The sequence below is a fragment of the Lutra lutra genome, chromosome 17 (genome assembly GCF_902655055.1).
Source record: "Lutra lutra chromosome 17, mLutLut1.2, whole genome shotgun sequence".
NCBI lineage: Eukaryota > Metazoa > Chordata > Mammalia > Carnivora > Mustelidae > Lutra > Lutra lutra.
In genome coordinates, this window is record NC_062294.1 from 44,809,297 (window position 1) to 44,835,030 (window position 25,734).

Below are 25,734 nucleotides of genomic sequence, written 5' to 3' on the forward strand. Positions count from 1 at the left end.
CATGCCCACCTTTTAATAGACCGATGTCCACTACTAGAACTGGAACAGTCCTGACAACAGAATGTGCTGGTATGCACCTCCAGGCCCAAGGGGCCGCTATATTCAGGAGATAATATGCAGAAAAATAAAATATCACAAATTTTTCCATATCTCTTCTCCCCTAGTAAATACCTTAACTCCTGTTATCCAGTATTGTGTCACATTGTAACTCAGAGCTGCAAGGGTTGCTGGAAAAGCAGGTAACAGGAAAAGGGGAATAGGATTACCTTCACTGTCCTGGATCAATCATGATTCATCCTTGGGAGAATGTATATTGCCATGTGAAAAAATTAAAGTTCAGTTTTCAAGGAATAAAGTGAGGACAATTGGCTATTGTTGGTAACATTATCTGCCACATATAGTCTTTTGGAATATGCTGGTTCTCTATCCTTAGCAAGGTATCAAATTTTCTTTACAGAATTTTGCACTGTTATTGCTGGGGAACTACTGAGACACCCATTTTATTCTGTTCTCTCTCTTTTTTTTTTTTTTTTATTTGAAAGAGAGACAGACAGTGAGAGGGAACACAAGCAGGGGGAATGGAAGAGGGAGAGGGAGAAGCAGGCCTCAAGCTGGGCAAGGAGTCCAATGTGGGGCTAGATCCCAGAACTTTGGGATCATGACCTGAGCGGAAGGCAGGCACATAACTACTGAGCCACCCAGGTGCCCCTCTGCTATTCTCTTTTAAGGATTGATTATAATGGTTCTAAGAATGTGGGGTTCCCAGGGTCACAGTGCTTATTAGTGGTAGAGAGACTAGAAAGCAAATCTCTGCTCCCAAGTCACTGTTCTTTCCCACTATAATTCATCTGTCCTAAAGCTTTTCTAAAAAGATGCTTTAAGAAAAAACTTCAGATGAGTGACAAAAATCAATTACAATCCAACAACAACCAAAAAATTTTTTTTTACTTAAGGTAAAACTGGGAAAGGAACTGTGCATGGGGTGGGGGAGGACATTTGTGTTGTTCATTATACACTGTAGTACTGATTGCAATGGTATGTGTTTTCTTGATTAAATTTTATTTTGGAGAAAATAATAGGTGAATTTTTATTTTAAAAACTGAAATAATGCTACTAGACTTGTAATAATATGAAAAACTATGTCCTGTTTCTTTTTTCCCCATCCCTAATTCCTGTTTCTAACGAGAAAGCACTTTCAGCTCCTAAGTGTGATTTCTTATGTTTTCTTCAATTTTTCTAAATCGCATGTTTATCTTGTTATTATTTGACACTTTACGGATTTATATGTAAATCTGTATTTACATATTTCCTATGTAAATATGTATTTTTACTATGACAAATAAGAATTTAATTACCACCACAAATATTTCTGATACACATCACTCAGACACACAAACTTCTTCTTACTCCTTCTTTGAAATACCATTTTGGGTAAATTCCCATTTAATTGTTAATGTCTCAATACATTAAAATACCTTATATATTTTGTCAATTTCATAATTTTCTTGGTTATGTTCTTTCATGAAGCTATATAGCTTACTGTTCCTTGTGAACTGTTTTGTTTTGTTTTCTCATAAAGAGCTATTGACAAATTCATGGGACATCTCCCACATACTAGCTCTTATTCTGACCCACCTTATGCCTAAGCTATGCATGATCATTCTAGTCATCCTTATACCTATCAGCACCTCTGGTATGAATATTCTTGGCCTTCCTGATGGATCCAAGAATCATTTACAGGGTGACCTTTAATCCACTATGTGGGTGCAGGTTTCTGAAACCACAAAGTGTGCCTGGTCTAATGGCTTTTCTTCTCTTTCACAGCTTTGCCTTTTCAGGCCCTATTACCAGAAAGAGGAAATGACTGAATCCCAGGTAAGTTTTAAGTAGTATATTTGTTCTCTACTATATTCTGTAGTGTAGTTTAAAAGGATTACAATAATCCATACAGTAAATTGGAAAATCCTATATAGATAAACTTTGTCAGAGGAAATAAAGTTGGAAGATTAAGACCAGGAAAGAGTTAAAATATGGTAATGCAGAAAGGTATTCATCTAGAGAGATTAAAGTTGGGCTTCAGTTTTCAGTTTCATTAGTATAGGTGAAACAAACCAGTGCAAAAATTCATGACATAATTTGCATTGTAAATAAAGATTAAAATGAACTTTTCTTAGGAGAAGTAAGCTCTTCTTTGGCACCTAGGTCAATGAATATATTAGAGTGTGACCTCTTATAGTTGACAAATCCAGCTATTGTGATGGTCTGTTTTGATAAAGGATAAAACAAAGTATATATGTTAAAAAAATAGCCAGCATAGGAAAGAATGCAAATGAAGATTATCAGAAAAAGGGATTAATTATCCTTTGCATGCAAAGGAAGACCACACAGCAATTTTTTTTAAATGGCAGATACTGCTTACCCACAACAATATAGATAAATTTCAGAAACATTGGAGTGAGAGAAGCCAGAAACAAAAGATACGGTTCCATTTATATGCAATTTGAAAGCTGGGAAAACTAATCTCTTGTGATAGAAATCAGGATAGTAGTTACTTTAAGAGGATAGTAACTGGGAAGGGGTGGGAGAGAATCTTCTGGAGTGCTGAAAATGTGGTTGTTTTGATCTGATTACATAAATATTTAAATGTATAAAAGTGTATCATGTACATTTAAGATTAGTGCATCTTAGGGGTGGCTGGCTGCCTCAGTCAGTAGAGCATGTGACACTTGATCTTGCAGTTTTGAGTTTGAGCCCCACATCAGGTGCAGAGATTACTTAAAAATAAAATCTTAAAGGTTAGTGCATTTCACCACATTATTCTATATGTGTCATATATAATTTTAAAGAATACTAGAATGTCCTAAGAAATAGATATGTGTATCTCAAATGGCCCTACATAATTATATTTTTTCGGTGGGTATTTACTGTAGATTGGGCCACAGTCTAATAATTTCTGGTAAATTATTTTAGTCCACTGAAATGTGAACAGAGAATATGCTTTATTTGGCTTACTGATGTGTCTCCAGCCCCTAGAACATTCTGTGCCTTGTATACATAGTTTTTGTGAATATTTGTGGTTTTAATGTCTTGAATCCATGGTTCCTTGTTTTTTTACTCTTAAAATAAGTGATATTGGGATGCCTGGGTGCTCAGTCAGTTAAACAAGTGCCTTCAGCTCATGTCATGATCTCAGGATCCTGGTATCAAGCCCTGCATTGGAGCCCCACATTGGCTCCCTGCTCAGCAGGGAGTCTACTTCTCCCTCAGCCCTTCCCCCTTATGTTCTCTCTCTCTCAAATAAAATCTTAAAAAAAAAAAAAAAAAAGTAGTTGATGTCCACCTCCTCTTCAAGGATAATTCCTTTTCCTCAGAACTTCATCTTTCATACTTTCTTTGGAATCTTTATCTTTCAGATTTATCCTGCACTCTTAGCTATTAAACATATCTCACTTTACTGCTTTTTCATCCTCAGGTCAAAGTTTTCATATACTGAGATATACCTTCCTTTGACTGTGTATACGTATATAGCAGCTTCTCTATATATCCAGTTTTTTTCTTCAAACACATTAATTTTCAAAGTGAACACACTGTCAGTGTGTAACTTGCAAAAGCAATAGATCAAGAATTAGAACATTACCCTAACAACCATGAGATTTCTTCTGCACTTTTCTAAAGTCATTACCCCTACCCCAGGGGTAACCACTATTCAATTTCTATCACTACAGATTATATCTGCCCGAGTTTGAACCTCATTAATATATATACTCTGTGTCTGGCTTCTTTTGCCCAATACTGTGTGTGTGCGATTCATGTTGAATTATTGCATGTAGTTATAGTTTGGTTAATTTCATTGCTTTATATTACTCACTTATGTGAAGAAACCATAATTTTATTTATCCATTCTATTTTTGATTGCCATTTAGGGTAGTTTTTATTTGAGGACAATTACAAATATTGCTGCTATGAATTGTCTTATAGCTGTCTTTTGTTGCACGTATGTACACTTTCTTTTGTATATAAACCAAAAATAGAATTTCTGAGTTATAGGTCGTATACATAGGTTACCTTTTATTGATACTGCCAAATGGTTTCTGAAGTGACTGTCCAAAATTTCACTTTAAAAGAAAGGAAAAATCTGTGTGTTAATATCAGGTATGATAAAAGTCAAAACAGTAAGCTTTAAACAAACAGAACAGAGCTTTAAAATGAGTGCAACAGATAATACAGTGCAGTGGTTTAGGACTGCTTCCTTATCAGATAACCAACAGCAAATTTACTGTAAGTAACACTGAAAATAAGAAGATATGTATTGGTAGGGAGACTTTCATTAATGTCTTAACTCATGCTAGATGAACTAGATATAAAAAAATGTATCTACCAATAATAATTTGATAGAGCTAATAGATTAAGGTAGCTTATAGCCTCGAAACAGTTATTATTCTTTATTTGGATATGAAATAACTTAAAAACTGACCATGTATTAGGCATGAGTAAAATTCAGTAAATTTCAAAAGTAGAAACTGTACATTTCAGTAGTTCCACAATGCGATTAAATATGAAGTTAATAATAAAAGATTCAAAAAGAAAAACATTCACATGGAAATTTTTGAACTAGCATAAACAACCCAGACCAACAGGGACTTAAAAATTTATGTTACAGAACATCTTTTTTTTTTTTTTTTAATTTTATTTATTTATTTGACAGAGATCACAAGCAGGCAGAGAGGTAGGCAGAGAGAGAAGAGGAAGCAGGCTCCCTGCTGAGCAGAGAGCCTGATTCGGGGCTTGATCCCAGAACTCTGGGATCATGACCTGGGCCAAAGGCGGCAGAGGCTTTAACCCACTGAGCCACCCAGGTGCCCCGTTGCAGAACATCTTTAAAAATTAAACAATGCGCAGGGGCACCTGGATGACTCAGTGGATTAAGCCTCTGCCTTCGGCATAGGTCATGATCTCAGGGTCCTGGAATTGAGCCCCGCATCCTGCTCTCTGCTCAGCAGGGCGCCTGCTTCCCCCTCTCTCTCTGCCTGCCTCTCTGCCTACTTGTGATCTCTCTGTCAAATAAATAAAAAAATTTTTTTAATCTTTAAAAAAATAAAACAATGCGCAGAAGAAAAGCTACAGCCTGAAAAAATGTTAATAAACGTATTAGAATGAAATGAATGAACAAAATATACCATTCTAGTAATTAGAAACAAAATGAGAAAATTTAAAAAGGAATTGGTAAGAATAAAGTTTAAGTCAGTGAGCTAGAAAAACACAAAATAATAGAACTAATAAAGAGCTGCTTTTTTCTCTTTTTTTCTTCTTTCTTTCTTTATTATTTTAAAATCTAAGAAGAGGGAGGGAGAAGTAGAATAAGCAGCCACATATGCAGCTCCCCAGATTAGCAGATTTTTTTTTTATTAAAGATTTTTTTTTTAATTTATTTGTCAGAGAGAGAGGGAGAGAGAGCGAGCACAGGCGGACAGAATGGCAGGCAGAGGCAGAGGGAGAAGCAGGCTCCCCACCAAGCAAGGAGCCCGATGTGGGACTCGATCCCAGGACGCTGGGATCATGACCTGAGCCGAAGGCAGCTGCTTAACCAACTGAGCCACCCAGGCGTCCCCAGATTAGCAGATTTTAATCTTTTGTCATTTTTGCCTCAGGATTTTTTTTTCAACAAAGTAATCAGAATATTACAGATACTTTGTCTCACAGGCAGTCACTTTTATGAATGTTATCTATATCCATAGAGCTTGTAGTTTTATATTTTTACCACATGATTTTGTATATATAAACACTACTTGAAGTTGTTCTATGTTTCAGATTTTTAAATAACTGGGAACCCGATGGATTTAGAGTTCTGCAACTCATCTTTTTTTTCATTCCACATTGTGTTTTCAGACCCATTTATGTTAGTATATGTATTTCTGACTTTATGTCCTTTTCCATTGTTTTGATTTCCTGTGTCAATCCCGCTATATCTTAATTACCATATATAGTTATAAAATATTTATTTGATAATGCAAGTTAATCCTTCATCTTTTTCTTCTTCAGCATTGCCTTAGCTACTTGTAGCTACTTATATTTCCTTATCGATTTTAGAATTAGTCTATTTCCACAATTAAAACTGCTGAGATTTTGACATCGAATTACATTCAAAAATATATTATCTGCAAGTGAACAGTTTTCTTCATTTTAAATTCTCATGCCCCCTTTTTTTCTTGCCTAATTTTGATTGTTAAATGTAGTATAATGTTGAATAGATGTGGTGGTGAGTGATCTTTGTCCCATTCTGTTTTAGGAGTATATATTCAGTAATTATGAGTAAGTATGATAATTTGGTGTAGGTATTTTTGTAAATACTCTTCTGGTTCAAAGAAATTTCCTTGTATTCCTAGTCTGCTAAGAGTGTCAGTCATAAATTGGTGTTAAGTTTGTCAAATACTTTTCGTGTATATATGATCTTGATCAAAGTTTTCTCCATTTTTCTGTTAATTTGGTTAATCATGAAACTAACTTTGGTGGGTGTATACTCACTTGGGTTTTTCCTGGAGAGTTAAGATAGTAGTTTATAATAAGGTATGTTTGACAGACATCAGAACTTTCTTGAAAGCAGATTTTGGTAGGTTGACTTCTGGCATTAGAAGGTAGGGTGGAACCAAGATATAAGTGCCTTTGCAAACCTGTTTTATTTAGCAGTTCCTGTAGTGCCTACCACAAGTGCTCAATGAATGCTCTTTGGACAAAGATGTCCAAAACCATGAAGATGAATTTTGCCTAATGCCAGTGTGATTCTAGTAAGGTCAATTTTGTGACTATAAATTCTTCAGAGAATTTGAACATTGTCAGACTCTCATTTACCTCCTCACAGCATCCATATTTTTTGTCTATTAACTTTATTCAGTGATTTCATATATATAAAGGTCACAGAATTACCGTACTACACTGAGATGTGCGTTAAAAATACAGTTTATTAAAAATATGTTGACATCCTTTATGAGTTCTGTTTAACAGAATGAAAAAAGCTAGTTTTGTTTTTTTTTTAACATTTTTAAATTATTTTTTAATAACATATAATGTATTATTTGCCCCAGGGGTACAGGTCTGTGAATAGTCAGGCTTACACACTTCCCAGCACTCACCATAGCACATACCCTCCCCAATATCCATAACCCAACCACCATCTTCCTACCCCCCTGCCCCCAGCAACCCTGTTTGTTTTTTGAGATTAAGAGTCTCTTATAGTTTGTCTCCCTCCCAATCCCATCTTGTTTCATTTTTTCCTTCCCTACCCCCCAAGCCCCCCACTTTGCCTCTCAAATTCCTCATATCAGGGAGATCATATGATAATTGTCTTTCTCTGATTGACTTATTTTGCTGAGCATAATACCCTCTAGTTCCATTCACGTTGTTGCAAATGGCAAGATTTCATTTCTTTTGATGGCTGCATAGTATTCCATTGTGTGTGTGTGTGTGTGTGTGTGTGTGTGTGTGTACATATATACATACATATGTGTGTGTGTATATATACTTTATCCATTCATCAGCTGATGGACATCTAGGTTCTTTCCATACTTTGGCTATTGTGGACATTGCTGCTATAAACATTTGGATACATGTGCCCCTTTGGATCACTACATTTGTATCTTTAGTTATATACCCAGTAGTGCGATTGCTGGGTCGTAGGGTAGCTCTATTTTCAACTTTTTGAGTAACCTCCATGCTGTTTTCCAGAGTGGTTGCACCAGCTTGCATTCCCACCAACAGTTTAGGAGGGTTCCCCTTTTTCTGGATCCTCGCCAGCATGTGTCACTTCTGGACTTGTTAATTTTAGCCATTCTGACTGGTGTGAGGTGGTATCTCATTGTGGTTTTGATTTGTATTTCCCTGATGCCGAGTGATGTGGAGCACTTTTTCATGTGTCTGTTGGCCATCTGGATGTCTTCTTTGCAGAAATGTCTGTTCATGTCCTCTGCCCATTTCTTGATTGGATTATTTGTTCTTTGGGTGTTGAGTTTGATAAGTTCTTTATAGATTTTGGATACTAGCCCTTTATCTGATATGTCATTTGCAAATATCTTCTCCCATTCTTTGTTGTTTTTTGGTTTTGTTGACTGTTTCCTTTGCTGTGCAAAAGCTTTTGATCTTGATGAAGTCCCAGTAGTTAATTTTTGCCCTTGCTTCTCTTGCCTTTGGTGATGTTTCTAGGAAGAAGTTGCTGTGGCTGAGGTCAAAGAGTTTGCTGCCTGTGTTCTCCTCAAGGATTTTAATGGATTCCTTTCTCACATTGAGGTCCTTCATCCATTTTGAGTCTATTTTTGTGTGTGGTTTAAGGAAATGGTCCAGTTTCATTCTTCTGCATGTGGCTGTCTGATTTTCCCAACACCATTTGTTAAAGAGACACTCTTTTTTCCACTTGACATTCTTTCCTGCTTTGTCAAAGATTAGTTGACCATAGAGTTGAGGGTCTATTTCTGGGCTCTCTATTCTGTTTCATTTGTCTGTATGTCTATTTTTGTGCCAGTACCATACTGTCTTGATGATACTGTCTTGTAATAGAGCTTGAAGTCTGGAATTGTGATGGCACCACCTTTGGCTTTCTTTTTCAACATTCCTCTGGCTATTCAAGGTCTTTTCTGGTTCCATATAAACTTTAGGATGATTTGTTCCGTTTCTTTGAAAAAAATTGATGGTATTTTGATAGGGATTGACTTAAATGTGTAGATTGGTTTAGGTAGCGTAAACAGTTTCACAGTATTTCTTATTCCAGTCTGTGAGCTTGGAACAGAAAAAAGCTAGTTTTAACGCAATCTGTTCAAAACTTGGTACATCAGTAAATTGTTTCTTTGAGTAATTATTCAGTCATTCAGTCAGTCTGTACCCTGTCCTCTTTTAAGGTGGTGTCTGAGGTATGGAAGATCTTTCTGACTTGGGGAGGAAGATGTTCCCTGGTCCCTTCATGAATCTGTGCTAGCTGGTATCTACCGAATCTGCTTTATCTGGCTCCTTTTTCTTGGCATTCTATAGCTGATAAATATGTGTTATGTTTCATCTCAGTCATGGTGCAAGAGTGTCTTCTTTTCAACTGTCCTCCTTTGGATCTTGCTTCCTCCATAGATTTCTTGAGTCTCTGTCATGTCCTTCAAAGAGTTGCTGGATTCCATATATCCCACAATCTGGGGCCCTCTTGTCTTCTGCAAGAGTCCTGTCATACCCTACTCAGGATGTATGCTACAGTGGGAACCAAAGGCTACTTAAAGTCCTCCTAACTTGACCATGACACTTTGCCCTCCTAACTACTGTCTATCTCACTCGTCCTGAATGTGCTGGAGTTGGGGAGTTCTGAGCACACATTTAACTGCCTACCTCCCTATGTCCCAGTCTTTCTTTTCTATCCCAGGTCTCCAAGGGGAGGGAGAAGTTTTTCCTCTTCCAATTTATCCTCCGTCTTGAGTCTGTGAGTGCCACTATGAAGCCTGGCATAGTATAAAAGAAGGCCGTGGAAGGTCCCAGGATATTGATGACAAAGTGCATCTATTCAGAAGTAAGAAAATTAGCCACTAGAGGAAGACTATTTTGTGCTTTTCTTTCCATATTATCTGTTTTTCATCTGGAAATAATAGGTTCATTTCTCCAGAAACATAGAGCAGAGTGCCTAGGAAAATTAAATTGACAAACCTACTGTGTACTCTGCATTTGGCTTGGGTTAGTCCTTTACTTGAGCTACTTATTTTTTCATGAAGATTTTAGTTAATGTTTAGTGTCACTTCCTTTGAGTCTAAGGAACTTCATTATTTCTGGTGAGGCCAGCTGCTAGCAGTGAATTCTCTGTTTAACGGAAATATTTTTCATATTCCTTTTCTTAAGGTGAAATTCACAGAATATGAAGTAAATTATTTTTTTTAAAGATTTAATTTATTTATTTGGCAGACAGAGATTACAAGTAGGCAGAGCGGCAGGCGGTGGCAGGGGGGAGCAGGCTCCCCGCCAAGCAGAGAGCCTGATGTGGGGCTTGATCCCAGGACCCTTAGACTATGACCCAAGCTGAAGGCAGAGGCTTAGCCCACTGCACCACCCCAGCACCCCTAGAGTAAATTATTTTAAATTGAACATTCAGCAGCATCCACTCTGCCATTCACAGTGTTGTGCATCTACCACCTCTACCTAGTTCCAAAGCATTTTCATCACTCTAAAATAAATCCCATGCATTAAGCATTTACTCCTCCATCCTATTCTCCCCCTAGCCCTTGGCAACAACCAATCTGCATTTTGTCTCTATGAAATTGCCTATTCTGTATAATTCATATTGGTAGAATAATATGTTACCTTTTCTGTCTTGCTTATTTAGTATAATCATTTTATTTTTGAAAGATCACCTTGCTAGATATATCATTATTAATTGAGGGATACCTGGGTGGTATAGTTTATTAAGGATCTGACTCTTGGTTTTTGCTCTGGTCATGATCTCAGGGTCATGAGATCAAGCACTGCATCAGGATCAGGCTCTGCACTGAGCAACAGAGTCTGCTGGGGACTCTCCCTCTGCCTGCCTCCCCCCACAAACCCCCATGTGCATGTGCTCTCTCTCTTTGTAAAACAAGTAAATCTTTAAAAAAAAAGATTATTAGTAGATACTGTTTTTTTCTTTAAGTATTTTGAATATATTGTCTCAATGCCATTTGGCTTTCATTGTTTCAGATGAGAAGTCAGCTTAACGGTTCTGTTGTAGCCTATAGATAATTGATTGAAACTCTTGCTGCTTTTAAGTTTTTCTCTTTATCTTTACTTTCAGCATTTTTAAAGTTTTATTTTATTTTTTAAAATTTAATTTTTTTAAAAAGATTTTATTTATTTATTTGACAGAGATCACAAGTAGGCAGAGAGACAGGCAGAGAAAAAGGGCGAAGCAGGCCCCCTGCTGAGCAGAGAGCCTGACACGGGGCTTAATCCCAAGACCCTGAGATCATACCCAAGTGGAAGGTAGAGGCTTAACCCACTGAGGTACCCAGGCGCCCCTTTAAGTTTATTTTTTCAGTGTTCCAAGAATCATTGTTTATGCACCATACCCAGTGCTCCATCCAATATGTGTCCTCCTTAATACCCACCACCAGGCTCATCTAACCCCCCAACCTCCTCCCCTCCAAAACCCTCAGTTTATTTCTCAGAGTCCACAGTCTCTCATGGCTTGTCTCCCCCTCTGATTTCCCCCAGTTCACTTTTCCTTTCCTTACTCCTAATGTCCTCCATGTTATTCCTTATGCTCCACAAGTAAGTGAAACCATATGGTAATTGACTCTCTCTGCTTGACTTATTTCACTCAGCGTGATCTCCTCCAGTCCTGTCCATGTTGATACAAAAGTTGGGTATTCATCCTTTCTGATGGAGGCATAATACTCTATTATATATATGGACCATATCTTCTTTATCCATTCGTCTGTTGAAGGGCATCTTCGCTCTTTCCAACAGTTTGGTGATTGTGGCCATTGCTGCTATGAACATTGGGGTACATGTGGCCCTTCTTTTCACTGCCTCTGTATCTTTGAGGTAAATACCCAGTATTGCAGTTGCAGGGTCATAGGGTGGCTCTATTTTTAATTTCTTAAGGAATCTCCACGCTGTTTTCGAAAGTGGCTACACCAACTTGCGTTCCCACCAGTAGCATAAGAGGATTCTTTTTTCACATCCTCTCCAACACTACTTGTTTACTGGCTTGTTGATTTTAGCCGTTCTAACTGGTGTAAGGTGGTATCTCAGTGTGGTTTTGATTTGAATCTCCCTGATGGCTAATGATGATGAACATTTTTTCATGTGTCTATTAGCCATTTGTAAGTCTTCTTTGGAGAAGTGTCTGTTCATGTCTTCTACCCATTTTTTGACGTGATTATCTGTTTTTTGAGTGTTGAGTTTGAGGAATTCTTTATAGATCTTGGATATCAGCCCTTTGTCTGTAGTGTCATTTGTGAATATCTTTTCGCATTCCATGGGTTGCCTCCTTGTTTTGTTGACTGTTTCCTTTGCTATGCACAAGCTTTTTATCTTTTTTTTTTTAAAGATTTTATTTTTATTTATTTGACAGACAGAGGTCACAAGTAGGCAGAGAAGCAGGCAGAGAGAGGAAGGGAAGCAGGCTCCCTGCTCAGCAGAGAGCCCGATGCAGGGCTCCATCCCAGGACCCTGGGATCATGACCTGAGCCAAAGGCAGAGGCTTTAACCCACTGAGCCACCCAGGTGCCACACAAGCTTCTTTATCTTGATGAAATCCCAAAAGTTCATTTTTGCTTTTGTTTCGCTTGCCTTGAGCAGTGATCACGTGAGCAGTGATTCCTGCCTCACGTTGAGGTCTTTTATCCATTTCGAGTTTATCTTTGTGTGTGGTGTAAGAGAATGGTCAAGTTTCATTCTTCTATCCATAGCTATCCAACTCTCCCAGCACCATTTATTGAAGAGACTGTCTTTTTTCCACTGGATATTTTTTCCTGCTTTGTTGAAGATTATTTGACCATAGAGTTGTGGGTCCGTATCTGGGCTCTCTACTCTGTTCCACTGGTCAATGTGTCTGTTTTTGTGCCAGTACCATGCTATCTTGGTGATCACAGCTTTGTAGTAAAGCTTGTAATCAGGCATCATGATGCCCCAGTTTTGTTTTTCTTTTTCGACATTTCCTTAGCAATTTGGGGTCTTTTCTTGTTCCATACAAATTTTAGGATTGTTTGTTCCAGCACTTTGAAAAATGCTGGTGGAATTTTGATCAGGATGGCATTGAAAATATAGATTGCTCTAGGCAGAATAGACATTTTAACATTGTTTATTCTTCTGATTCATGAGCGTAGAATGCTTTTCCATCTTTTTGTGTCTTCTTCAGTTTCTTTTATGAGTGTTCTGTAGTTCCTTGAGTACAGATCCTTTGCCTCTTTGGTTAGATTTATTCCCAGGTATCTTATGGTTCTTGGTGCTATAGTAAATGGAATCGATTCTCTAATTTCCCTTCTGTATTTTCACTGTTAGTGTATAAGAAAGCAACTGATTTCTGTGCCTTGATTTTGTATCTTGCCACATTACTGAATTGCTGTATGAGTTCTAGTAGTTTGGGGGTGGAGTCTTTTGGGTTTTCCGTATAAAGTATCATATCTGTGAAGAGAGAGAGTTTGACTACTTCTTTGCAAATTTGAATATCTTTTACTTCTTTTTGTTTTCTCATTGCTGTTGCTAGGGCTTCTAGTACTATGTTGAACAACAGTGGCAAGAGGGGGCATTCTTTTTTTTTTTTTTTTTTTTTTTTTGTAAATACATAATGTATTATTAGCCCCAGGGGTACAGGTCTGTGAGTCTCCAGGTTTACACACTTCACAGCACTCACCATAGCACATACCCTCCCCAATGTCCATAACCCCCCCACCCTCTCCCTACCCCCCTCCCCCCGACCCCCTCAGTTTGTTTTGTGACATTAAGAGTCTCTTATGGTTTGTCTGGAGAGAGGGCATTCTTGTTGTGTTCCTGATCTCAAAGGGAACACTGTCAGCTTTTCCCCATTGAGAATGATATTCACTGTGGGTGTTTCATAGATAGATTTTATGAAGTTGAGGAATGTCCCCTCTATCCATATGCTTTGAAGAATTTTAATCAGGAACAGATTCTGTATTTTGTCATATGCTTTTTTTGCATCAGTTGAGAGGACCATGCTCTTCTCTCTTCTCTTATTGATTTGTTCTGTCACATTGATTGATTTGTGAATGTTGAACCACCCTTGCATCCCAGGGATAAATCCCACCTGGTCATGGTAGATAATCTTTTTAATGTACTACTGGAGCCCATTAGCTAGGATCTTGTTGAGAATCTTGGCATCCATATTCATCAGGGATATTGGTCTGAAATTCTCCTTTTTGATGGGGTCTTTGCCTGGTTTGGGGATCAGGGTAATGCTGGCTTCATAAAAAGAGTCTGGAAGTTTTCCTTCTGTTTCTATTTTTTGAAACAGCTTGAGGAGACTAGGTATTATTTCTTCCTTGAATGTTTGGTAGAATTCGCCAGGAAATCCATAGGGTCCTGGGCTCTTGTTTTTTGGGAGGTTTTTGATCACTGCTTCAATCTCGTTACTAGATATTGGTCTATTCAGGTTGTCAATTTCTTCCTGTTTCAGTCTTGGAAGTTTATAGGTTTCCAGGAATGCATCCATTTCTTCTAGGTTGCTTAACTTATTGGCATATAACTGTTGATAATAATTTCGGATGATTGTTTCTATTTCCTTGGTGTTAGTCCTGATCTCTCCCCTCTCCTGCATAATTTTATTAATTTGGTCCTCTCTTCTTTTGGATTAGTTTGGCCAGTGGTTTATCGATCTTATTGATCTTTTTTAAAGAACCAGCTTCTAGATTTGTTGATGTGTTCTACTGTATTTCTGGTTTCTAACTCGTTGATCTCTACTGTAATCTTGATTATTTCCTTTCTTGTGTGTGGGGTTGGCTTAATTTGTTGGTGATTTTCCAATTCTTTAAGGTGTAAAGAGATCTGGTATATATGGGATTTTTCATTTTTTTTGAGTGAGGTTTGGCTATATATTTCCCTGTTAGGACCATCTTTGCCATATCCCATAGGTTTTTGGACTGATGTATCTTCATTCTCACTGGCTTCCATTAATTGTTTAAGTCCTTCTTTGATTTCCTGGTTGATTCAAACATTCTTGAGCAGGTTTGTCTTTAGCTTCCAAGTGTTTGAATTCCTTCCAAACTTTTTCTTGTGGTTGAGTTCCAGTTTCAAAGCACTGTGGTCTCAGAATATGCAGGGAATAATCTGTCTTTTGGTATCGGTTGAGCCCTGATTTGTGACCCAGTATGTGGTCTATTCTGTAGAAAGTTCTGTGTGCACTCGAGAAGAATGAGTATTCTCTTGTTTTAGGGTGGAATGTTCCATATATATCTATGAGATCCATTTGGCCCAGTGTGTCATTCAAAACTCTTGTTTCTTTATTGATTTTCTGCTTGGATGATCTGTCTGTTATTGAGAGTGTTGTGTTACTATCCCCTCCAATTAATGTATTCATATCAATATGACTCTTTATTTTGATTAACAGTTGGCTTATGTAGTTGGCTGCTCCCATATTGGGGGCATAAATATTTACCTGTTAGATCTTGGTGGATAGACCCTTTCAGAATGATGTAGTTTCCTTCTGTATCTCGGACTACAGTCTTTAGCTTAAAATCTAATTTATCTGATATGAGAATCGCTATCCCAGCTTTCTTTTGAGGCCTGTTGGCATGAAAGATGCTTCTTCATCCCTTCACTCTCAGTCTGGATGTATCTTTAGTTTCCAAATATGTCTTTTGTAGACAGCATGCGGATGGATCCTGTCATTTTATCCGATCTGCAACCCTCTACTGTTTTGTGGGAGCCTTTAGGCTGTTCACATTGAGAGTGATTATTGAAAGATAAGCTTTTATTGACATTGTGTTGCCTGTGAAGTCCTTGTTTCTTGTTTCTATAGATTGTCTCTGTAAATTTCTGTAAACCCAACCACTCGTGGGTTCTTTCTTCTTTTATGTATCCCCCCTTAATATTTCTTGTAGTGCTGGCTTGGTGGTCACATACTCTTTTAAACCTTGCAGGGTTTGCAAGCTCTTTATCTCTCTATCCATTTTGAATGTCAGTCTTGCTGGATAAAGTATGCTTGGCTACAAGTTCTTCTCATTTAGTGCCCTGAATATGTCTTGCCAGCCCTTTCTGGCTTGCCAGGTTTCTATGGACAGGTCTGACATTATTCTGATAGACCTTCCTCTGTAGGTAAGGAATCTCTTTCCCCCAGATGCCCTTAGAACCTCTTGTCTAAAATTACAATTCATGAATTTCACAATCAAGTGTCTGGAGGTCTTTCTAGATCCATTGATTTTGGCAGGTGTCCTTTCTGCCTCTATCTAGGACATGAATGCTTGTTCAATTCCCCATATTGGGGAAATTTTCTTATAGAATTTGTTCAACTATATCTTCTGTAGTCTTCTTTCTCCACTCCCTCAGGGATCCCAATAATTCTGACATTGGAATGTTTCACGGTATTATTTATTTCCCTAATTCTGTTTTCATGGCTTCTAAGTTGTTTGTTTCATGCCGCCTCCTGATCCTTTTTCTCTGTCAGTTTGTCCTCTAGATCACTAGTTCTGTCTTCTGCCTCGGTTACCCTAGCTGTTAGAATATTTAGATTAGATAGGATCTCATTGATAGCATTTGTAACCTCTGCCAGGTCAGCTCTCACCTCTGCCCTTAGAGATTCTATGTTGTCACTAATGGTTTTCTCCAACCTAGCCATTGCCTGGATAATTGGTACCCAGAATTCCCTTTACAACATACTGTTTATGTCCATATCCAACAGTTCTGTGAGAGAGGGCACAGTCTCTGAATTTTTCCTCTATTGGGTGTTCCTCCTCCTAGATATTTTGATGAGAGGTGGTTGAGGGGATGTATAGCTGAATATATGAACCACAATCCAGGCAAGGTGCACCCTGAAAAGTTTCAGAGTGATCAGAAGTCACCACCAAAAAGAAAAAAAGAGAGAAAGAGGGAAAAAAAAAAAAGAGAGAGAACCTACCCAGAATGAGCCCCCAAAGTAAGATTTATGAGGTATATTAACAAAAACGAACAAAGAATAAGACCAACAAAAGTAAATGACAAGAAAAAAAGAACTCAGCCAAAATGAACCCCAAGAATAAGATTTGTATACCAGAACAAAAATAAATACACAGAAACATTGACAGATGAATAAGATGGGAGGGTAGTTATGAATCCTTGAAGTGGGCACGGAAGGTTATTTTGGTTCTTCTTGGGTGTATCTTGATATCTTTGTTAAAGGACTCAACTTTCCAGAGATAGAGGGAAATTAAACCTGGTTTATATATAGGATATTATTGAGTAGGGAAAAAGAATTACCTTGAAACTTAGATCTATATGTATATTAAGAAAAAAAAAGAAAAAGTAACAGGTATATGTATGAAAAAAGTTCAATTAAAAAGGTTATGGAATATGTTGTATTAAACCTCTAGTTGTAATGGTAAGTAGGTTAAAAAAATTAAAAGAAGCGTGAGAATGAATTTTTTTTAAAAGTTGTATCTATGAAATAAACAGGTTTTAAGGCAATACCTGGAGCTTAATGTATTGTTTTTCTCTGATGTTGGGGTTTTACAGTTTTATGGGGACCCTGTGGTGGTTTTCCTCCCGTTCGTTCTTTCGGCTGGCTTTCTGAGGGAGGGGCCTGTTGCATTGTTCTCCTGTCAGTCTTGCTTGGGTTGAGTCGCCCTGCAGGTTTTCCCCGGGCTGGGCTTTGTGGAAACCAGTTTTTCAGGGTTTTGTTCTCTGGAGGTTTTTGTTTTTCTGAAGCTTTTTGCCCCTTTTCAGAAGGTCAGAGTAAAGAAAGAAGCCTTAGACTGTTTCCCTCTGGGTGGTCCAGAACACACAGACTTTACCTCTACAAACTCCACTGAACAGTTCAACAACCCACAGGTGGTTTGCACCTCGAGCCACCATCGTCCCAGTGGTCACCCGAGGCACCCGCTTGTGTCTGCACCCCCATGCCACTAAAACCGCGAGGGATATTGGTCCAGGGAGCCCGCTTCCGGTGGCTGCCTTTGCCAGGACTGCTCTCTGGAGTCCAGGCCCACCAGCGGGTGTGCTCAGACCTAGTGTTCCCTCAGTTCACGGAAGGGTGCCACCAAGGGATCCCGACCAGAGATCTGCCGGGTTCTCTCATGTGTGTGTTGGTAGCATTCAGGCCCCATGGTGGATCATGGAAGGCTGTGGTCCTAGAGACTGCCGGCTGGCGCCCACACTAGGCTCTCTCAGGTGCTGGCAGAAGGGGGAGTGTGCCCAGTTGACTGGTGGTGCAAGCAGTGGAAAGCCACGAGCTCAGAAACCTTGGACTGGAGGCTCCCCCAGACTCTCTGGCATGGGTGGTCACCTGCGGTGGCTGTCCTGGGTCCATGGGCTTAGGCCTGTGCCCAAGACCACCCGATTCCACCAGTTGCCTCTTAAGATCTTTTGTTCTTTTTGAGTGCTTTTAACCAGACTCCCAAGTTAATTCTGGTCCCCAGTTACAGGGCAGTTTCATATTGGGGTATTACTTTCCAGTGGGTCACTTCTGGTGGCTACCTCCCCCATCTGTTTATCCTCCAATATCAGTCAGAGCGTTCCCACTCCACTTTTCCTCTCCACTGATGTCTTCTGCCCCTGTGGAGATCCACAAGTGTATAATCTTATATTTCAGTCTGATTTCATGGGTGTTCAGAGTGTTCTGGTAGATATATAGTTCACTTTAGAGGACCAGTTAAAACAGGGTCTCCTACTGCTCTGCCATCTTCCCCCAGGAACCAAGTTTTATTTTAATGCCGGTATAGTTAACATACAGTGTTGTATAAGTTTCATGTGTACAATACAGTAATTCAGCAATTCTGTATACCACTTAGTGGTAATTATATGTGTACTTTTAATCCCCTTCACTTATTTTACCCATCCACCCCATCCACCTCCCCTTAGGTAACCATTAGTATGTTTTCTATAGTTAAGGACCTGTTTCTTAGTTTGTCTTTTTTTTTTTTCTTTGTTTTGTTTCTTAATTTCATATATGAGTGAAATCCTATGGTATTTGTCTTTGACTGACTTGTTTCACTTAGTATGATACCCTCTGGCTCCATCTGTGTTGCTACAAATGGCGAGATTTCATTCTTTTTTATGTCTGAGTAGTACTCCAGTGTGTGTGTGTGTGTGTGTGTGTGTGTGTGTACTACATCGTTTTTATTCATCTATCAATAGACACTTGGGTTGCTTCCATAATTTGATTATTATAAATAATACTGCAATAAACATAGGGTTGCATATATCTTTTCGAATTAGTATTTTCTTGTTCTTTGGGTGAATACCTGGTAGTGTAATAACTGGGTCATATCATAGTTTTACTTTAATTATTTTTTTAAAGATTTTATTTCTTTGACAGATCACAAGTAGGCAGAGAGGCAGGCAGAGAGAAAGAGAGGAGGAAGCAGGCTCCCTGCTGAGCAAGAGGCCGATGTGGGACCTGAGCCCAAGGCAGAGGCTTTAACCCACTGAGCCACCCAGGCGCCCCTTACTTTTTAATTTTTTGCAGAACCTCCATATTGTTTTCCACAGTGTTTGCAACAGTTTGTGTTCCCACCAACAGTGCATAAGGGTTTTTTTTGTTTTTGTTTTTTGGTTTTTTTTTTTTTACAATGTTGCCAACACTTGTTCCTTCTGTTGTTGCTCCCAGACTATTACTGGGGCGGCAGTATGATAATTGTTTGTAGATATCTTTCCCTCTAACCAGGGCAGGAGTCACTTTGGAGTGTTGTTGGCCTCTGTAAGGGTTGCTTACACGCTGACAGGCTTGTGGCACTGCTTTGGATGGGCTCTCACTAAGCATTTTGCAGGGGGGCAAATCCACAGAAGCAAGTAAGAAGAGTTCAGGAGGCATGCTGTTAGCAAAGTTTGCCTGGGTCTGCTATGTAACAGGACCTGGAGCTGAGGCCTGGCTGGAAGGGGTATGTCCACAGAAGAATGTGGAAGCAGGGCACCCTGTTAGCAATTTAGGTAGCAGCACCTGTCAGCACTGTACTGGTTCTTGTTATTCCTGGAGAAATCTCGCAAGGATCCCTGCCTTCTAGCACAGTGCTCTGAGATTAGTAAACAAATCCCCCCCCAACCCCCGATATACCGGAGTTTTTCAAACTGCTGTTTCTATGTTGTATCTCTGTAGGGCTTTTTGTGCTCTCTTTATGGGTGGGGGCTCAATTTCCTCTCACCCAGCTCTTCCAGAGCTGAGCTGGCTGATTTTTCAAGTTCCAGGATGTGAGTCCCACTTACTATAAGAACACCTGAATCTTAGCCCCCTTGGTTTTCAAAGCCAGTGTTCTGGGGATTCATCTGACTGGACTCTCCAGTGAGAGAGTCCGTTTCTCTCCACTTTCTGTGCCTGCGGCATTCTTCCCTTTTGAATATGGTTCCGTGGGTTTGTTTAGTTCCCAACTATGTCTCTACCCTTCCTACCCTCTTTGATGGTGCCTCTTCTCTGTATTTAGCTGTAGTGAGTTGTTCTGACATTTCCTGGGTCATTTTCTGGGTTACACTGATGAGAATGTTCTCTAGTTGTCTTTGTAGCCTCCTCCTGCTCCACCATCTTTCCTGGAATTCTCCTTTCAGCCTCTTGAATATGAAGTGTTTGGGTTTGACTCTCCATGTTTATCCTGCTTAGGGTTCATTGAGTATTTTGGATTTGTGTATTAGGGGGTTTTTAAATATCAAACTAGGATGTTTTTAGCTATTTCTTCTAATTTTTTTTGTCCTTTCCTCTCTTTCTGATGTTCATATATACCTGTGTTCATATGCTTATTGCTGCTTCACATTTCTAAGTCTGTGTTCATTTTTTAAAATTTTTTTCTTTCTTCCTCAGATTGTATAGTTTCTTTTAATCTATTTCTTTTTAAGCTTGTTGATTCTTCTGGTAACTCAGATCATCATGCAACTCTGATAAAGCCTTAGCCAGTTCAGCGACCAAACATTTCCTATTAAAAGAGTCTCACATCATGTAGAAATGGTCCAGGCTTTAATACCCTCACTGTTAGTCTTTGCTGGGAGTATCTTGGGAAGATCATGGTCTCAGGATGAACTCAATAGTAGAAGCAAAAAAGGAACAGCTGGAGGATGTCCACCAGCTATGCTTCTCAAAGTTGATTCTGTTGAAGGGGATCTTAGAACGTATCTCCATGGTTGCTGCAAAGGTAGTAGTTTGAAATGCTCTCTGTCTGGCATGAGCATTTTTATCTGTCTATGTAGATTTAATTATTGCTGGCTTGTGATAGCAATCCTAGATAACAGTTGCTTAAACAGGACAGAATTTTATTTGTCCCTCATGTAGAAGTTCAGGTACCAACAAACAGATCTAGTCCTCTATCTCCAAGGTATAGGGAACCAGAAAACTTCTGTATCATTACTCTATCTCATCCTCTAATAGTTCGCTTCTGTTTCATTAACCCAAATGTATATTTACCTGGCTGTCATATTTCCTTACCATTCCACAGGAAGAAGGAAGACAGAAAAGGTATCACCTCATCCCTTTAAACTCACTTACCAGTAGTTACACATAATATTTCTACTTTCATCTCATTGTCCAGAATATTATTGTATAAAAATACCTTTTCCAAGGAATTGAAAATTGATAATTTATTTCAGGAGGCCATGAGCCCAGGCAAAACTTTGGAAAAGGGGAAGAATACATCCTGGAGTAAAAGAGTAATATTCTGTGCTACGGTAGCACACTATTAACAAATTTCTTCTTTTTCTTTTTAGAGGGTGTAGGTTTCATATTTCCTTTTATTTATTTTATTATTGGAGTATAATTGATAAACTATGCCGTTTCCTTTCAAGTGTATAGTATTTGATTCAGCAATTCTTACATTACTCATTGCTCACCATGATAACTGGTTACCACCTATCACTGTACAAAAATATTATAAAATTATTCACTTTGTTTTCTATGCTCTACTTTTCATTTTTGTGACTTATTTTATAAGTGGGAGGTCACACCTCTTAATCTCCTTTATTTCACTCATTTCCTCCACACATCTGCCCTCTGGCAACCAGTAGTTCTTTGTATTTGAGTATTTTGTGGGGTTGTGGGTGTTTTTTTGGTATGTTCATTTGTTTTGTATTTTAGATTTCATATAGAGATGAAATCAGCTGATATTTGTCTTTCCTTCTCTGGCTTATTTCACTAATACCCTCTGGATGCATCTATATTTTTTCAAATGGTGAGATCTCATTTTTTATGGCTGATTAATATTCCATCATGTATGTTTGTATGTATATCACATTTTTAAATTTATTCATCTATCAGCAGACTCTGGTATCTTGGCTATTATAAAGAAGACTGCAGTAAACACAGGGGTGCATATATCTTTTTTTTTTTTTTAAGATTTTATTTATTTGACAGAGGGAGAGAGAGATCACAAGCAGGCAGAGCAGCAGGTGGGGGCGGGAGGGGGGAGCAGGCTCCCTGCTGAGCAGACAGCCCGATGTGGGGCTCGATCCCAGGACCCTGAGATCATGACCTGAGCCGAAGGCAGAGGCTTAACCCACTGAGCCACCCAGGTGCTCCTGCATATATCTTTTTGAATTAATATTTTCATTTTGCATTTCCTCTCACCCAGTTTTGATGTCCAGTTTTCCCAACACCATTTGTTGAAAAGACTGTCTTAACCATTGGATATTCTTTCCTGCTTTGTCAAAGATTAGTTGACCATATAATTGTGGATTCATTTCTGGGTCTTGTGTTCCACTGAGCCATTCCATTGTCTGTTCTTGTGTCAGTACCATACTGTTTTGATTATTACAGCTTTGGGGTTTTTTTTTTTTAAAGATTTTATTTATCTGTTTGACAGAGATCACAAGTAGGCAGAAAGGCACAGGCAGAGAGAGGAGGAAGCAGGCTCCCCACTGAGCAGAGAGCCCGATGCGGGGCTCCATCCCAGGACCCTGAGATCATGACCTGAGCTGAAGGCAGGGGCCTTACCCCACTGAGCCACCCAGGTGCCCCAGGGATTTTTTTTATTTAATTTTATTTTTTCAGTGTTTCTTGTTCAGTATTCATTGTTTATGCTCAATGCCAAAGATACAGATGTAGTGAAAAGAAGGGCCACATGTTACTCCAATGTTCATAGCAGCAATGTCCACAATCGCTAAACTGTGGAAACAGACAAGATTATTATAGCTTTGTAATAAACCTTGAACTCCAGAATTGTGATGCCTCCAACTTTGCTTTTGTTTTCAAGGTTGCTTTGTCTATTCTGGGTCTTTCATGGTTCCATACAAATTTTAGGATTGTTTGTTCTAGTTCTGTGAAAAATGCTGTTGATATTTTGCTAGGGATTGCCTTAAATATGTGGACTAATTTGGGGAATATAGACATTTTAACAATATTTGTTCTTCCAATCTGTGAGCATTGAATATCTATTTCTTTGTGTCATCTTCAGTTTCTTCCATCATTGTTTTATAGTTTTCAGAGTACAAGTCATTTACCTCTTTGGTTAGGTTTATTCTTAGGTATCTTACTGTTTTTGTGCATTTGTATGTATTTCTCTTTCTGCTGCTTCACTGTTGGAGTATAGAAATGCAACAGATTTCTGATTGATTTTTGTATCCTGTGGTTTTGCTGAATTGTTTATCAGTTCCAGCAGTTTTTTGGTGGAGTCTTTGGGTTTTCTCTATATAGTATCATGTCATCTATAAATAATGAAAGTTTTACTTCTTCCATACCAGTTTGGATGCCTTTTATTTCTTTTTGTTGTCTGATTTTGTTGTCTCATAGACTTCCAGTACTATGTTAAATAAAAGTGGTCTTGTTCCTGACAGTACAGGAAAAAGCTCTCAGTTTTTCCTCATTTTCATATATGGCCTTTATTATGTCAAGGTATGTTCCCTTTAATCCTACTTTGTTGAGTGTATTTAGTATGAATAGATGCTATACTTGGTTCAGATGCTTTTTCAGCATGTACTGAAATGATCGTGTGGTTCTTAGCCTTCTTTTATTAATGTGATGTATTATGTTGATTGATTAGTGAATATTGAACCGCCCTTGCAACCCAGGAATAGTTCCCACTTCATCATGATGAATGATACCTTAAATGTTTTCCTTCCTTTTCTACTTTTTGGGATAGTTTGAGAGGAATAGGTATTAACTCTTCTTTAAATGTTTGGTAGAATTCACCTCTGAAGCCATGTGGCCCTGGACTTACTTTGTTGGGAGTTTTTGATTACTGATTCGATTTCTTTGCTGTTTTTGTTTTTGTTTTTGTTTTTTACTATCCACGTTTTCTATTTCTTCCTGTTTTAGTTTTGGTAGTTTATATGTTGGAGGAATTTATCCATTTCTTCCAGGTTCTCCAATTTGTTGGCATATAGTCTTCATAATAATTCTCCTATAATTATATGTATTTCTGTGGTGTTCATTGTTATTTCTCCTCCCTGGTTTGTGATTTTATATATTTGTGATTTCTCTGGTAAATCTAGCTAGAGGTTTATCAATTTTATTAATTTTTTCAAAGACCCAGCTCCTGGTTTCAATTATCTTTCCTGTTGTTCTTTTAGTTTCTATATCCTTTATTTTTGTTCTGATCTTTATCATTTCCTGTCTTCTGCTGGCTTTAGGTTTCATTTGTTGTGCTTTTCCAAACTCCTAGGTATAAGGTTAGATTGTTTGAGAATTTTGTTTCTTGACATAGGCCTGGTATCCCAATAAACTCTTTTCTAACAGCTTTTTCAACATCCCCCAAATTTTGGACTACTGTGTTTTCATTTTCATTTGTCTCCATATATTTTTAAATTTCCTCATTGGTTTCTTTGTTGGCCCATTGGTTGTTTAATAACCTGTTGTTTAGCCTCCATGTGTTTGTTTTTCCCAGTTTTTTTCTTCTGTTTTCATACTATTGAGGTGGAAAAGATGCTTTGTGTGATTTCAGTCTTATATTTATTGAGACTTCTTTTGAAGTCTAAATATTATCTGTCCTGGAGAATCTTTCATGCCCCCTTGAACATAATGTGTATTCTGCTGTTTGGGGAAGTAATGTTCTGTATGTATCTGTCAGGTCCATCTTGTCTAATGTGTCATTCAGAACCACGGTTTCCTTGTTGATTTTTTGTTTGATTGATCTATCCATTGGTTTAAGTGGGTTATTACAGCCTTTTACTACTACTGTATTATTATCAATTTCTCTCTTTATGTCTGTTAATGTCTTTTATATATGTATTGGGTACATAGATATTTACAATTGTTATATCCTCCACTGCATTTATCCCTTTATCATTATGCAGTACCCTTCTTTGTCTCTTGCTAGTCTTTAAGTCTGTTCTGTTTATATAAGTATTGGTATCCTGGCATATGTTTTTTCATCTGTTCATTTTCAGTCTCTGTGTTTCCTTAGATCTGAAGTGAATCTGTTATAGGTAGCATATAGATAGGTATTGGGTTTTTTATCCATTTAGTACCTTGTGTCTTCTGATTGGAGCATTTAGTCATTACATTTAAAGGATTATTGATAAGTATGTACTTATTACCATTTTGTTGTTTTCTTACTTTTAGCTCTTCTGTTTTTTCTTCTCTTGATCTCTTCCTGTGTGGTTTGATGGGGTTTTTCTTGGTCTTATTTTTGGGGTCTTTTCCCTTTAGTTTTTGTATATGTATTATAAATTTTTGATTTGTGGTTATCTTTGGGTTCATACATAACATCTTTTGTGTATAGCAGTGTATATTAAGTTGCTTGAGTTTGAACACATTCTAAAGGCTCTGAGTGTTTACTCTGCCTCGACATTTTATATATATAATGATGTCATATTTTACATCTTTTACTTTTGTGCGCCTTGACTGATTTTCATAGATATAATCAATGTTGCTACTTCTACATTTTAATTTCTGTACTGGCCTTTTAAGTGATTAATCTACTACCTTTATTATACATTTGCTTTTACGTGTGAATTTTTTTCTTACATAATTTCCTTACCCCTAGTTTTAGCCTTTATTTTCCACTTAAAGCTTTCTTGCTAACATTTCTTATAGAGATGGTTTAATGGTGATGAGCTCCTTTAACTTTTTTTTTTTTTTGGTCTGGGAAATTCTTTATCTCTCTTTTTATTCTGAATTATAACCTTGCTGGATAGAGTATTCTTGGTTGTAGGTTTTTCCCTTTCAGCACTTTGAATATTTCTTGCCAC

The 25,734-nt window shown here is 38.1% G+C and overlaps 1 protein-coding gene across 6 annotated transcripts in view; it reads left to right on the forward strand.

Moving 5' to 3' along the window:
• The window catches only part of ZNF569 (zinc finger protein 569), a 49,589-nt gene that overhangs the window by 8,506 nt on the left and 15,349 nt on the right, over window positions 1-25,734 (forward strand). For all 6 annotated transcript variants that reach the window (XR_007123698.1, XM_047709410.1, XM_047709412.1 and 3 more), the window contains one exon: window positions 1,825-1,875. Coding sequence is in view for 2 of the 6 variants with exons in the window: in XM_047709410.1 (XP_047565366.1) it covers window positions 1,861-1,875 (15 nt within the window). In the remaining 4 variants the exon portion in view is untranslated. The remainder of the gene's footprint in view (window positions 1-1,824; window positions 1,876-25,734) is intronic.